Source organism: Zea mays, chromosome 2 (assembly GCF_902167145.1).
Source record: "Zea mays cultivar B73 chromosome 2, Zm-B73-REFERENCE-NAM-5.0, whole genome shotgun sequence".
In the NCBI taxonomy this organism is placed as follows: Eukaryota; Viridiplantae; Streptophyta; class Magnoliopsida; order Poales; family Poaceae; genus Zea; species Zea mays.
In genome coordinates this window covers 24379153-24391283 of record NC_050097.1, presented here as the reverse complement: position 1 = coordinate 24391283, position 12131 = coordinate 24379153, and the positions used below count along the sequence as shown (strand labels likewise).

The following is a 12131-nucleotide window of genomic DNA, read 5'->3' as shown; positions in this document are numbered from 1 at the left end:
GACGGTGGACTTGGGGAGGTTTAGCGGGGGAAGAGACGGTGCGGCGGGACTGGGGCCGGCTGGCGAATCTTATCGCGCGCCAAGGTGGGACTGGACTGTGCATGGAGGCCACGCAGGCGCGGCGGGCGCTTGGTTTTGATGCGTGTGGACAAAGATGGATCACGGTCGCGGCCGTGGTTGTGCCTGAAGCGGTGAAGGTGCACTGCAGGTAGAGATGGTAATGAGGCTCGATAGCCGAATCTCATGGAGAATTCATCTATTAGAGCTTGTTCGATTAGGCATGACTTGACGAGATTAAATCTTCTTCAATCCTTTTCAAATCAACTTAAACTGAACATGCCCTTAGAAGATAAGGACGGCGATGTTTCTTCACCCACGAGGATATAAACGAGAAAATTTTCTTACTCCACATGTAAACGCGGACGTAAATGGAGACGGAAAAGCATTTCCCATTTCCATTCCCGCGGGGACCCGATAAACTTGTACATTACGAATTTCATTTTATAATTAATGATAAAAATAAATAATTACCTCACGAAGAGATCACTCATTGTATCAATTTATTCATTTTGATTTACACATAGGGATTTCTTACCTCTACCAATATGTATAAGTGACAATGTTGTGTTAATAATAATGAAGTATATTTTAATTATAATTTAAATGAGAACAATGTTTTACATTAATGATAAATGAAATATGTTCTAGTTATAATTTAAACGGGGACATGGATCTATGTTGGGGATTTATCCCGCGGAGAACTAGAAATATCTTCCGCGAGCGTTTGGGAATCCCACGGATCAATTTTTCTGTCGCGGAAACGGAAACAGAATGAAAAGCTATTCTCCGACACGAAATTTGCTGTTGTCAACCCAAGTGTGGTGGTCGGGCAGTCGGCGATGGCCCGGAAGCGGATCCTCCAATTGTGTGCAGCGGCGGAGCAGTCGGATAGCCGGATAGGCGGGCGGGCGGAGGGCAGGCAGCTGATGGCAGGAAGTGGCACAGCTCTGGCTAATCTCATGAATACGCAATTCCCGACTCTCGAAATGGTGATGGTTTTAGTATACGAACGCTGTGCTGTACCGGTATTACCGTATTAGTGTACTAGGCCGTCTAGGCGTACGTATGCATGATGGGTTCCATAAAACCTGCATGCGTAAAAATTTGGAAACTCATTTTTTTCTAAAAAAATTTTAGTTCCATTTTCCTCGAGAAAACAGAAATCTCTCAGAAAAATAAAGTTTTCAAACTAGCCCTTAACGTTTGTTTAGAAACTCTATTTTTTAAGGAATTCTTTAAACAGAAATCTCTCAGCCGCCATCATTCGGGCTATGTCGACCCCTGGCTCCATAGCCTAAGGCTCGGCACAACCCGTCATGTAGTGCCCTGCGGGAAGTCTGCACAATCAGGCCTAGTCCGATAGGCCATGGGTGCGCCGCAGGCCAAGGGCGCGTGGGCCATTAATGCGCCGCAGTCCGGGGGCTCGTATGTCATGAGCGCTATGTAGACGTAGTTTGAGGATTCGTAGGTCATGAGTGGGAAACAGACCGGCGCCCACGATATGGCTATGTGTAAGGTGTGGTTAATGCGGGCAATCATTTATGATGGGTCAGTCCGGGGCCGGGTGCGGGATCCACTCTTGTCAGGGGAACGACCTCTTGTCAGGCTCCGCCACGCACAGCCCCGGGCTCGGTGTCGTGGGGTTCATCCGATGGTGGGTTTTTTCAGGGTTGGCGTATCTGCATCTTCCGACTGATTAACGACCCTAGTGATCTGGGGCTCTTTCACCAGTGCGCTCACTGACGGGTGGGTCCCAGGGACTAGGGGTCGTTCCCCCGATAAAGGGCTAAGTGAAAAAAAAAATCGCGGAAGGAGACACGACTTTCTATACACGTTGTCTCTTAGCTACATTTATAATCAAAGGTCTTAGGGTTATTCAGGTCGTTGCATCCTTTCCTCCTGGTCTCGCAAGCTAAGTGTTGTCTCAGACTCGCCTTCTGACGCCCCAAATAGAAATAGGGATTCGAATTTCAAATCACCTCCACTCGCCCCATGCGAAACGCCGAGTCGATTCGATCCACGGAATCGCGGAAGGAGACGAGCGTTCGTGCAACTGGCTGATGTACGGGGACGTAGTGGGACTGGGACACCCCGGGAGGCTTTGTATGTAATACACTTTTCCCATAGACAGCAGCCAAGATTCACAGGCAACCCCAGAGACAGCGAGGCCGTTGTCATCTTCCTCGGTTCGTCCGTGGCGTCGCCTGTCTCGGATTCTCATACCATTGCCACAACGGCAAGAACTCGCTCACTCGGATACGCGGGCGGCAGGGGAACGGAATGCAACGACAGCGACAATCAGGACATGTCGTATCTCGAGTTCTGGACATCAGGGCATGAAGAGCCGAGCGGCTCTGCGTCTCTGGCTCTCTGCATGTCTGCGTCGGCTGCCCTGTCCCGCCCCTGCCTCTTCACGATATCAATCAATGATGATGGATAGATAGGTACAGGACCGTACGCTGGCCGGAGGAGAACAGCTGTGGATAGCTGGCCAAGCTGGGTGCGTGGGCCGCCTGGCCAGTGCTCGAGGGTCCCGGCCGATGGACGCTTGCCTAGAGCCTAGAGCCTAGAGCCTCGGAGTAGTACTACTCTGGTTTAGTGGTTTTGTTGGTCATCGCTCCACAACCGCGGAAGCAAAAGACTTGAGGCGAAATACTCAGGCCCTGTTTGGGAACAAAGTTTTTGAAAACCACAGTTTTTAAAATACTATACTATACTTTAGTTATGACAATACCGTAGTTTATAATACCGCAGTTTTGAAAACTGAGGTCCAGAGCTAAGTTTAGAATGCCTTAAAACAACTATAGTATTTGCAATACTTCAGTTTTGAAAACAGAGATTTTACCCAGCTTGCCAAACACCATTATGTATATAATACTGCAGTATTTGAGAATACTGCAGTATTCTTCCAAAACTACAGAAAAACTTTGTTCCCAAACACCCCCTCATCAGTTTATTATACAATTTAAGAAAACAGAAAGTAAGCACGTCAGACAGTGCTAGAACAACCAGTTTTCAACTAGCAAATCTAGAGACGCTTTGAACCTGACGAGTAAAGAAGAAAATGGCGGACACAAAGAGACGTGACACCCACTTCAAAGACTGTCAGACTTTGCGTGCACGAAAACGAGCGAATGCAACCGAGGTACAGGACACACAGTATGTGCCATCATCATCTTTCTATTGTTAGATTGCGTCAGGATTTGGCTGGCTCATGAGACAGACACTTCAATCAGGAAGCCTGCTATTGATGGCGTTTTCCATGATAAGAAACACGGGCCTGCGCTCTTAGAACCAAGGGAGTTGAAAACACTTGGGTATTTTGCTGGAGCGCTACTATGTGCTGCTGGTCATTTTGAATTGCGACAGACGCAAAAAAAAAAAAAAACCCAGAACAGCACGCTTTTTGAAAGCTCGCATTTTGCTTAGGAATACAGCGAAGGCAAGAGGCACTCCATTTGCATTTGTCTGCTTGCAATCATAATTGGATCATCACCTGGTTTCTGCTGTGAAAAAAATATGCATATTGTATACAAACTTATTCTGTTGCACTCCCTCACATTTATAAGCTGCAGGACTACATGGACATAAAAGTTACAACTGTTTCGGGCTGATTGCATTTTGTCCATATGAGCCTACAACTAATAAATATGGTGGACCTACAGCTTATAAATGTGAGCGGCTGCAACATAATGAGTTTGCATTTCGTATGAGGGGGATTTTTTTTCCTTCCTGCTTGCCTGCTACAGTAGTGGTGGAAGCAGGTACAGTCGGCCCCAATTTTTCCAGTAAAGAAAAACACCTAGGAATTGGGGCATGCCATATTTTGTGGTTCTTCTAACGAGATTATTAGTAGCAGTCTAGTAGATATTATATTAAACAGTAATCAACTACTAATCATAGGCATCGTGCCGCAATAATGCACAACTCTGGCAGCCGGACAACACAGGCCATAGCAGATAGCCGCGGACACTGGAACAAACAGCAGAGGGACGACGGCAATTATGCAATAAAAAGATATCTTAAAATGGGCCAAACAACTATTAGTGTTCCCCAAATGTCGCTGCAAGAGTGCCGGTTCCCGTGCCTACCACCATGGCCACAGGGTCTCCGGTTCTTCCGATAATACATTCAGATGGGGACCGAAGTCCACAGGTTGCATTTCTTTGCAAGGCCCGAGATTAATTGAAACACTGATGGCTAACTGGAAAGAATCATGTGATGGTACTCATGGCTAACTGAGTAACTGGGAGCAATCATATGATAATAGCGCGACCTGCCAAACTGTGATGACGCAACAACATGCCATGAACCAAATCTAAATGTAGATGTAGGTCCATTCCTTCTTATATGCTATAGAGGCTGCCAGACCCAAAAGGAAAACTACAGTTCAGGTTCAGCCAAATACGAGCTGATCAAAGAGATCTCCAGTTAACAGTTAACACCACAGCAACCATAGGCTCATAGCACGTCTGCTTCTTATTTGCCCAGATTATATAATCTAGTTCCTTGGATTATGATAATCCATAAGCAAGTGAGGAGGTGCTTATTTCAGATTATTTATTTCCCACTTCCCCACTACTCTTTCAACTTTCCTAGAAATTACCCACTATTGCCATTATAATCTACCGAATCCCGCCGCCAGAATCCTCCACCGCCTGGCAAAGGATCCCGCGCGCCGTCCCGCGGACCGCCGTCCAGAAGGCTCCGCGCGCAGCAGAAGCGACGTCCCGCGCGCGCCGTTCCGCCGGCCGCCGTCGTGATTCTCAGCCGCATCAACGTTCAGTCGCATCTGTACGTTCAGGATCGCTTCTCAGCCGTCGTCGTGATTCTCTGTACGACGCCGTCTTCTGTCGGTCAGGATTCTCAGCCGCCGCCGCCTCCAGTTTTTTGTTCCTCTCGTTGATTTCTAGGATCTAGTCGACGCGTTCTTCCGAAGCAGTGCGTTCTATTTTGGAGAAAATTCCCTCGTTGCCATCAAAACCTAAATCGATCTCTTGTATGCCATTAAAAATTATGAGCTCCCTTTAATACCATCAATTTAGATTTCAAGTCCCTTAATTACCATTACCGTTAGCACTGCAAGTTACCCTGATATACTTGGCGGCGTCCAGACAAGCAGCCACGCCATGCGGCAGTGCGTGTCGAGTTTGCCTACGGCCGCTGCGAGCAGCATCCATATGTGCGGGTGCGGCGAGCAGCTTCCATACGTGCGGTGACAGCGCCTCGAGCGTGGCCGGACGTTTGATATCAATGCAGAAAAATATAGAGAACCCTCTATAGCTGATTTTAGCTCTAAACTGGGTCCAGCAGCTGAACCTTCAAAATCCCAGCGGGAGTAGAGATCAAAGGAACAAGTGGAACAGAGGAAACGACGATGAGTCGACGACAACAGCAACAAAAAAAAGACTTTGTCTCAAACAAATTTAGCAAATTCAGGCTACAAATAAAACTCAACAAAAAAACGTACGTTATAGTTCACACACATGTGAATAACTATTTTATGCATTGTTATTTTAAAATCTAAATCTTTGTGTGTATTTCACGTCTCCTTCTATCATTTGTTTCTATATTAACTTTAATCTTCTTATTTCTTTCTTCCCATCACATGGTGGCATAAGATCTCACTACATATTGGTACCTCTATGGATCTTTGTTAGACGTGTCAAAACATCTCAATCGATTCATGTAGATAAACCTTACTTCATTTCATGCACTCATTCAACCCCTTCTTTTATAACTATAAAACTAATTTCTACACACACAGAGCCTGGACGCACAGACACGTTTAGAGTAAAACCAACTATTCAAACTGATATAACTACAATCCACATAAACAAAAATAATGTAATAGAAGTCAATAATGATTATAGCTGGCTTCCATAAGCGCTGTTATAATTTTTAATCGCACACGGAGGATTCACATATGTTTTGATGGCATTGAGGGAATTTGCTCTCTCTTTTGCGAGTGCAGAGTGCTACAGTCTTCGATCCTCGTCTTGTATTCTTTCCTCTAAGTTTCGATTTGTTCCAGTTATTAGCGCAGTGCTCTGTGAATGGTTGTGGCATCTGTCCTGCCGAGATCCAAAGTGCGACCATCTAATTGCTACAATGCTACTCTATCTACAGGTGTATTGTGATGGATCCTACGTCGGAACCAGCAGACATTGAATCAGGAGTTGGTGATGTTACGACACCTGTACGAGGCAGACCAACCATGGTACGTGGTTCCATGACGACAGGTCGTCGTGGCGCAGGATTTACACTGGCAGGGCGTAGTGCCGGTCGTGGCACTAGTTGTGTGATACGCGGTAGTAGGAGTGCCGGAAGGAGCATTCGTGGTGGCCGAAGTGTTGGTATTGACATCGATTTAAATGCTCAAGGTCGGGAAGACGATGAACCAATTGAAGTTGAAGCTGAAATTACTGTAAACAATTCGGTGAGTAATTTTCTAACACATGGCCATTGCTAATTTGTAATGTTCATATGTGATATGCTTGTACATATATTTTCGTATAGAAGGAGAAATATGACAAGGCAGATTGGTCATCCATGAATACTAGAACTTTTTGTGAAATATGTGTTGAAGAGGTTGAAGCTGGTAACAGACCAAATGGAACACTAACTACTGCAGCATATAAAAATATTTGTGTTAAGTATCGACAAAGAACTGGTTTGCTTCACAGCAAAACTCAATTGAAGAATAAGTGGGATTTACTGAAAGGGCTTTATAGTTTTTGGCTTGGTCTAAACAAACATATTGCAGTGGATGGATCTACATCATGCGCTCCAGGTGAATTGTATGATGTGGACAATCATGAGACTGAGGTTGATGGTATTGATGGAGTTCATTTTGGCACATTTGAGGTAGACTGTGATGCTCAATATGATGAATTTGCGTCTCCTTTTGTTAGTGGCAGCAAGACAACTCAGACGAAGAGAGGCGTCTCAACTCAGTCAAAGAAAAGAGCTAGTCCTACTGTTGTTAATAGCCCACTGAAGCGCTCAAAGAATCCCATGGTTAAGGTCATGAATAAGATTCATAATACTTTGGAGATCAATTGCAATATTTCAAACAAAGTAATGCTTGGTGAGTATAGGTATGAATCAATCAAGCAATGCATGGAATGGGCTGTTGAGTGTGGAGCAACTGAAGGATCACTTGAGCATTTCATGGCTACTCAGCTTTTTGTTAAGGCGGAGCACAGGGATGTATTTAAGTCATTCAAAACAAATGAAGGAAGACTTCTATGGTTGAAGAGGCACTGTGCTAAGGATGGCTTATGTTAGGAACATCTATTTATTTTCATGTGTTAGGAGCATCTATTTAGTTTCATGTCTGGAACATGTATTTATTTTCGTGTGTTAGGACCATCTATTTGTTTTCATGTGTGGAACATCTATTTATTGTTTATGTGTGACTTTCTATTACTTAATTTGCATGAATATTATTTGTAGCTTGATGTAGATGTGAATGAGGATGAGGAGGACGAGGCTTTTGTAGCTGCGCGAGATCGAGGCCAAATGTTGAAAAGAGTTGGATCTATGCTCAATGCATTTGGTACGTATTATGGTGAAACTTTTCTTAACAAGTCAGTGAGAAGAAAACCTAGTTCAACTGGCTATGATTGGGTGATGACAACAATTAGTAATCCAAACGATTGCTATGATATGTTTCGGATGAGTAGACCTCTTATTGAAAAGTTGCATGACTTGTTGATTTCATCATATGGACTGAAGACAACTGAAAATATGTGTTCTTTGGAAGCACTTTGTATGTTTTTATGGACTATTGGTGCCCCTCAATCTGTCGTTCAAGTAAAAAATAGATTTCAGAGGTCAAAAGAAACTATTAGTAGAAAGTTCTCAGAAGTGTTGAATTGCATATTTCTCCTATCAAAAGATATTGTGAAGCCAAGAGATCCTCAATTTACTACTGTCCATGAAAGATTACTAGGCGACCGATTTCACCCTCATTTCAATGATTGTATTGGTGCAATTGATGGAACTCATATAAGGGTAGTTGTGCCATCCTCTAAATTGGTTCAACATGTTGGTCGACATGGATATCCCACCCAAAATGTACTGGCCATATGTGATTTCGACATGAGGTTCACTTTTATTGTAGCGGGATGGCCGGGTTCTGCACATGATATGAGGGTGTTCAATAATGCTCTAACAAAATATGCCACTATTTTTCCACATCCTCCACCAGGTATCATATTGTTTATTATATGATTTCAATTTATAAATTATTATGGTCTACTCTCATATGTCGGTGTATTTTTAGGTAAATATTATCTTGTTGACTCAGGATACCCTAATCGATCTGGATATCTAGCACCATACAAAGGAACAAAATATCATTTACCTGAGTATCGAGCGGGTCCCCGACCTAGCGGAAAAAAGGAGACATTTAACTATTTGCATTCATCTCTGCGTAATGTGATTGAACGCTCATTTGGTGTTTTGAAGATGAAGTGGAGAATTCTGTTACACCTACCCAGTTATCCTATGGCCAAACAATCCAAAATAATACATGCATGTATGGCTCTTCATAATTTTATTCGTGACAGTTCTTTGGCAGATAAAGAATTTGACCGTTGTGATGAAGATGAAGATTATATGCCAATGCCATCATCTCAGCCTAGTACTAGTCAATTTGGGGATGAAGAAGGCGACATGAATGCCTTCCGTGATAATATTGCTAATGCAATATTTGCCAATGTCAATTGAATTATTTTTTTTTTCAAATTATTTATGTAATAAATTATGAATACTCAGAAACGTTTGTTACATTGTTCATCTAATATATGAGTTTCAACCTAGTACAAATATAGAGGGCATTCTTGTCTTCCTCATACAAAAGAATCCTATTAACAACTCAAATAATCTGGGTAAACAAACAGGACTACTTAGATTATATAATCCAGATTATATAATCCAGATTATATAATCCTCCAAAAATAATCCAGATTATATAATCTATGGGGGTAAACAAACAGGGCCTAAGTTGAACTGTTTGTTTGACTCTTAGGATTATTTAATCCAGATTATATAATCTGGGGGGTAAACAAACAGGCCCTTAGTTCTTTATCACATTCTTCATGCAAGTAGTACTTAACTTCCTAACTTAACAACAAAGTTCTACCACACATTTATATGCTGCTCATTAGCATCTATTTGACCGAGTTACAAATTTTAAAGTACAACGGATAGGCCATGGTTTCTTACTATTAAAGTCACCAAGTAATTTCCCTTGCATACTGAAGTGATGGATCCTAATTTAAATTTGAATACATAGCCACCGAATGAAAGCTCAGGTTAACTTCTAGAGTGGTTAGATCATTTAGTTCTACATTATCAGATAGTCCAAACAGTGACTACAATGCACAACACGCGCCAACTGATGATTACAGAAAAGGTAAGAGCGTATAAAGCTCACGCAATGTACAAATAATGATCGACCCATAAATAAGAGTACAAAATAATGCAAATAAGCAGGGATAGCGGGTATCAGTAAAAATATCAGTGCTAACTGTATACTTCTACTTCTGGTTTTATTCTTTCCAATAGCTTTTCAGCTTCTATAAAACCCCCTAATGGTCCCAAAGGGGTATATTTTACTTGCCTCCAACTGTCATATGAAGTGACGCAAATAATTTTAAATGGCAATTAAAGCTCTGATTCAAAGTATCGGTCCTACTTTACTTGCGCATAAATGGCAGTGCCAGGAAATGAAGATGAAGGTGATCGACAGTTCGACACTAATAAATGGGAGCTGATGGAACTCTACAATATAGGCTACTTGTGTAAAAGGATGACATTAAGAATGTTGAATGAGTATCTTGACTCTTGAGATATACTCCCTCTGTTACAAATTGTAAGTCATTCTAGCTTTTATAGATACATGGAAAATTCTAGACATAATGTAAAAAAATGGAAAATTCTAGACATAGCGTAGAGGCTGGAACCTATTTTGTTCCATTATCTAAAAAAAATGGAAAACTCTAGACATAGCGTAGACATAATGAAAATTTTAGACATAGCGTAGAGGCTGGGACCTTATTTTGTTCTATTATCTAAAAAAAATGGAAAATTCTAGACATAATGTATATCTTGGTGCATGCATACAACCTAGAAAAGCCAAAACGGCTTACAACTTGGAACGGAAGAATGTATGAAGTATTAAAAATACTGCCCGTGTATGAGACGGCATTGGAGAAGATATGCAGAACAAAAAAACCATATATGATCCATTTTGGGATTTGGCAATACCTGTGTTCCTCAGAATTGGGAGCATCTTGATTGAGCAAGTTTTCCCCCACCTTCACCATGTATCTGACAGAAAAACAACAAGCAGTCCACCAGTTTGTTCACTCTTGCACCACTTGCCAACAAGCCAAGCCAGAACGTGTCAAGTACCCAGGGCTCTTGTCGCCCCTGCCTGTGCCTCCCCATGCTTGGCATTCCCTGTCCATGGACTTCATCAAGGGTTTGCCCAAATCGAGAGCAGTGAACTGCATTCTTGTGGTCGTCGACCGTTTTTCCAAATATAGCCATTTCTTGGCTTTGGCTCATCCATTCACGGCATCCACGGTGGCTAAATTGTTCCTCGACAATGTTTACAAACTCCACGGCATGCCAACCATTATCGTCTCCGACAGAGATCGAATTTTTTTTTTTGAAAGGGAAAAGGCAAAAGAATTGCCTTCCAATATATTAGATAAAAGGAGAAAACACTGTACCATAACTGGCACCAGAAATGGCGCCAACACCAAAACCACTAGACAAGCAATACCTAGCTAGCACCACTGAAAAAAATCTAATCCTCTGGACAGGCCCGCAGACACTACTAGCAGGCTAGACCTGTACCCACAAGATCTTTCACCATCTGCATCACTTGTTCTGGCGTTCTCTGTTGACCTTTGAAAATTCTGTTGTTTCTCTCCAACCATAAGCTCCACCAGAAATGAAATAGGTGTTGAATCTTTTATGGGCTTGGCCCATTTATTGAATAAACTCTATGGTGTGTAATGGTGGAGAATACCAATAGTACCACATTGGAAGTCCAAGGGTCTTTTGCCTTGACTTATATGGTGAGATTTATTCCACTTAACTTGAGAAGTCAGGAAATGGACAAGGGCGTGCCACACGCGCGCGCGCGCGCCGCCGCCGCCGCCGCCGGCCGGGCGTGGCGTGGCGTGGCGTGGCGTGGCGTGGCGTGGCGAGGCAGGCACGCAGGCGAGCGGGCGTGGTGTGGTTGTGTTAATTTTTAGCACTCACTAACCGCGTACGTTAGCCGAGTGACTCTGTCTCTTCGTCTGCCGAGTGACCCTGTCTCTTCGTCAGCCAGCCGAGTGACCCTTCTCCTTCAGCTGCCGACTTATGGCGTGACTCGGCGAGAGCTGGCCGACTCATGACATAACTCGGCAGAGCTGGCCGACTCTTGGCGTGACTCGGCGACCTTTCTCCTTCAGCTTCCCTCTGCGAGAGGTTAAATAGAGGAGCATCCCTGTCACTCGGTACACGCGAGAAACACTTTCAGTCTCACAGTCCAGCAGCCGAGTGAGGGTATTTCCATCTCGTGACTCTGCGCGCACGGAGAAGCGAGAGGGCAGGTGCCTCCGAAGCCGGTGCCGTTCGAGACCTTGCACGGGGGATCGGCAATTAGGTTTTTGGGGAGCGTCTACGCGACTGCCCAAAACATCACCAACATGTCAAAAGAAGCTGGCCAAGGATCTGGATCATCAGAGCGCATCGGAGGGTATGATCGTTTTATTTACTTACTGTTTTGTGTTCTGGATATTATATATGTTTCGTATATTCATCTATGTTGTTTCATATTTAGAAATGATTTTATCTTATCTGTTCTGTCTTATTGTAATATGATAGATCTGTCTGTTTTAATTTTACAGTCATGCTGTTTGTGTTTCTATCTGTTTATTTTCAATTGTTCAGTCAGTTTACATGTTTATCGTATTTATATGATTTATATAATTCACATGCTTTATGCTCTCACGATCCATATTGTTATGGATATATTTGATGTCATGGTTAATTATCTTTTA

At 43.1% G+C, this 12131-nt stretch overlaps 1 protein-coding gene across 1 annotated transcript; it reads left to right on the top strand.

The window, feature by feature from the left end:
• The first annotated feature begins 5301 nt into the window (after positions 1-5301).
• LOC109943976 (protein ALP1-like) lies at positions 5302-8992 on the top strand. Its single transcript, XM_020548222.3, has 3 exons — positions 5302-6499; positions 7519-8275; positions 8351-8992. Exons 1-3 carry the CDS (start codon positions 6200-6202, stop codon positions 8794-8796), a joined length of 1503 nt encoding a protein of 500 aa, XP_020403811.1. The 5' UTR covers positions 5302-6199; the 3' UTR covers positions 8797-8992.
• The last annotated feature ends 3139 nt before the right edge of the window (positions 8993-12131 follow it).

What these genes read in the sequence shown, in the direction of transcription:
- LOC109943976 (XM_020548222.3), top strand. Translation starts at nt 6,200, where the DNA reads ATGGATCCTACGTCGGAACCAGCAGACATTGAATCAGGAGTTGGTGAT. An exon ending in AAATTACTGTAAACAATTCG is followed by an intron (nt 6,500 to 7,518) that starts GTGAGTAATTTT and finishes TATTATTTGTAG; the next exon opens with CTTGATGTAGATGTGAATGA. An exon ending in TTTTCCACATCCTCCACCAG is followed by an intron (nt 8,276 to 8,350) that starts GTATCATATTGT and finishes GTGTATTTTTAG; the next exon opens with GTAAATATTATCTTGTTGAC.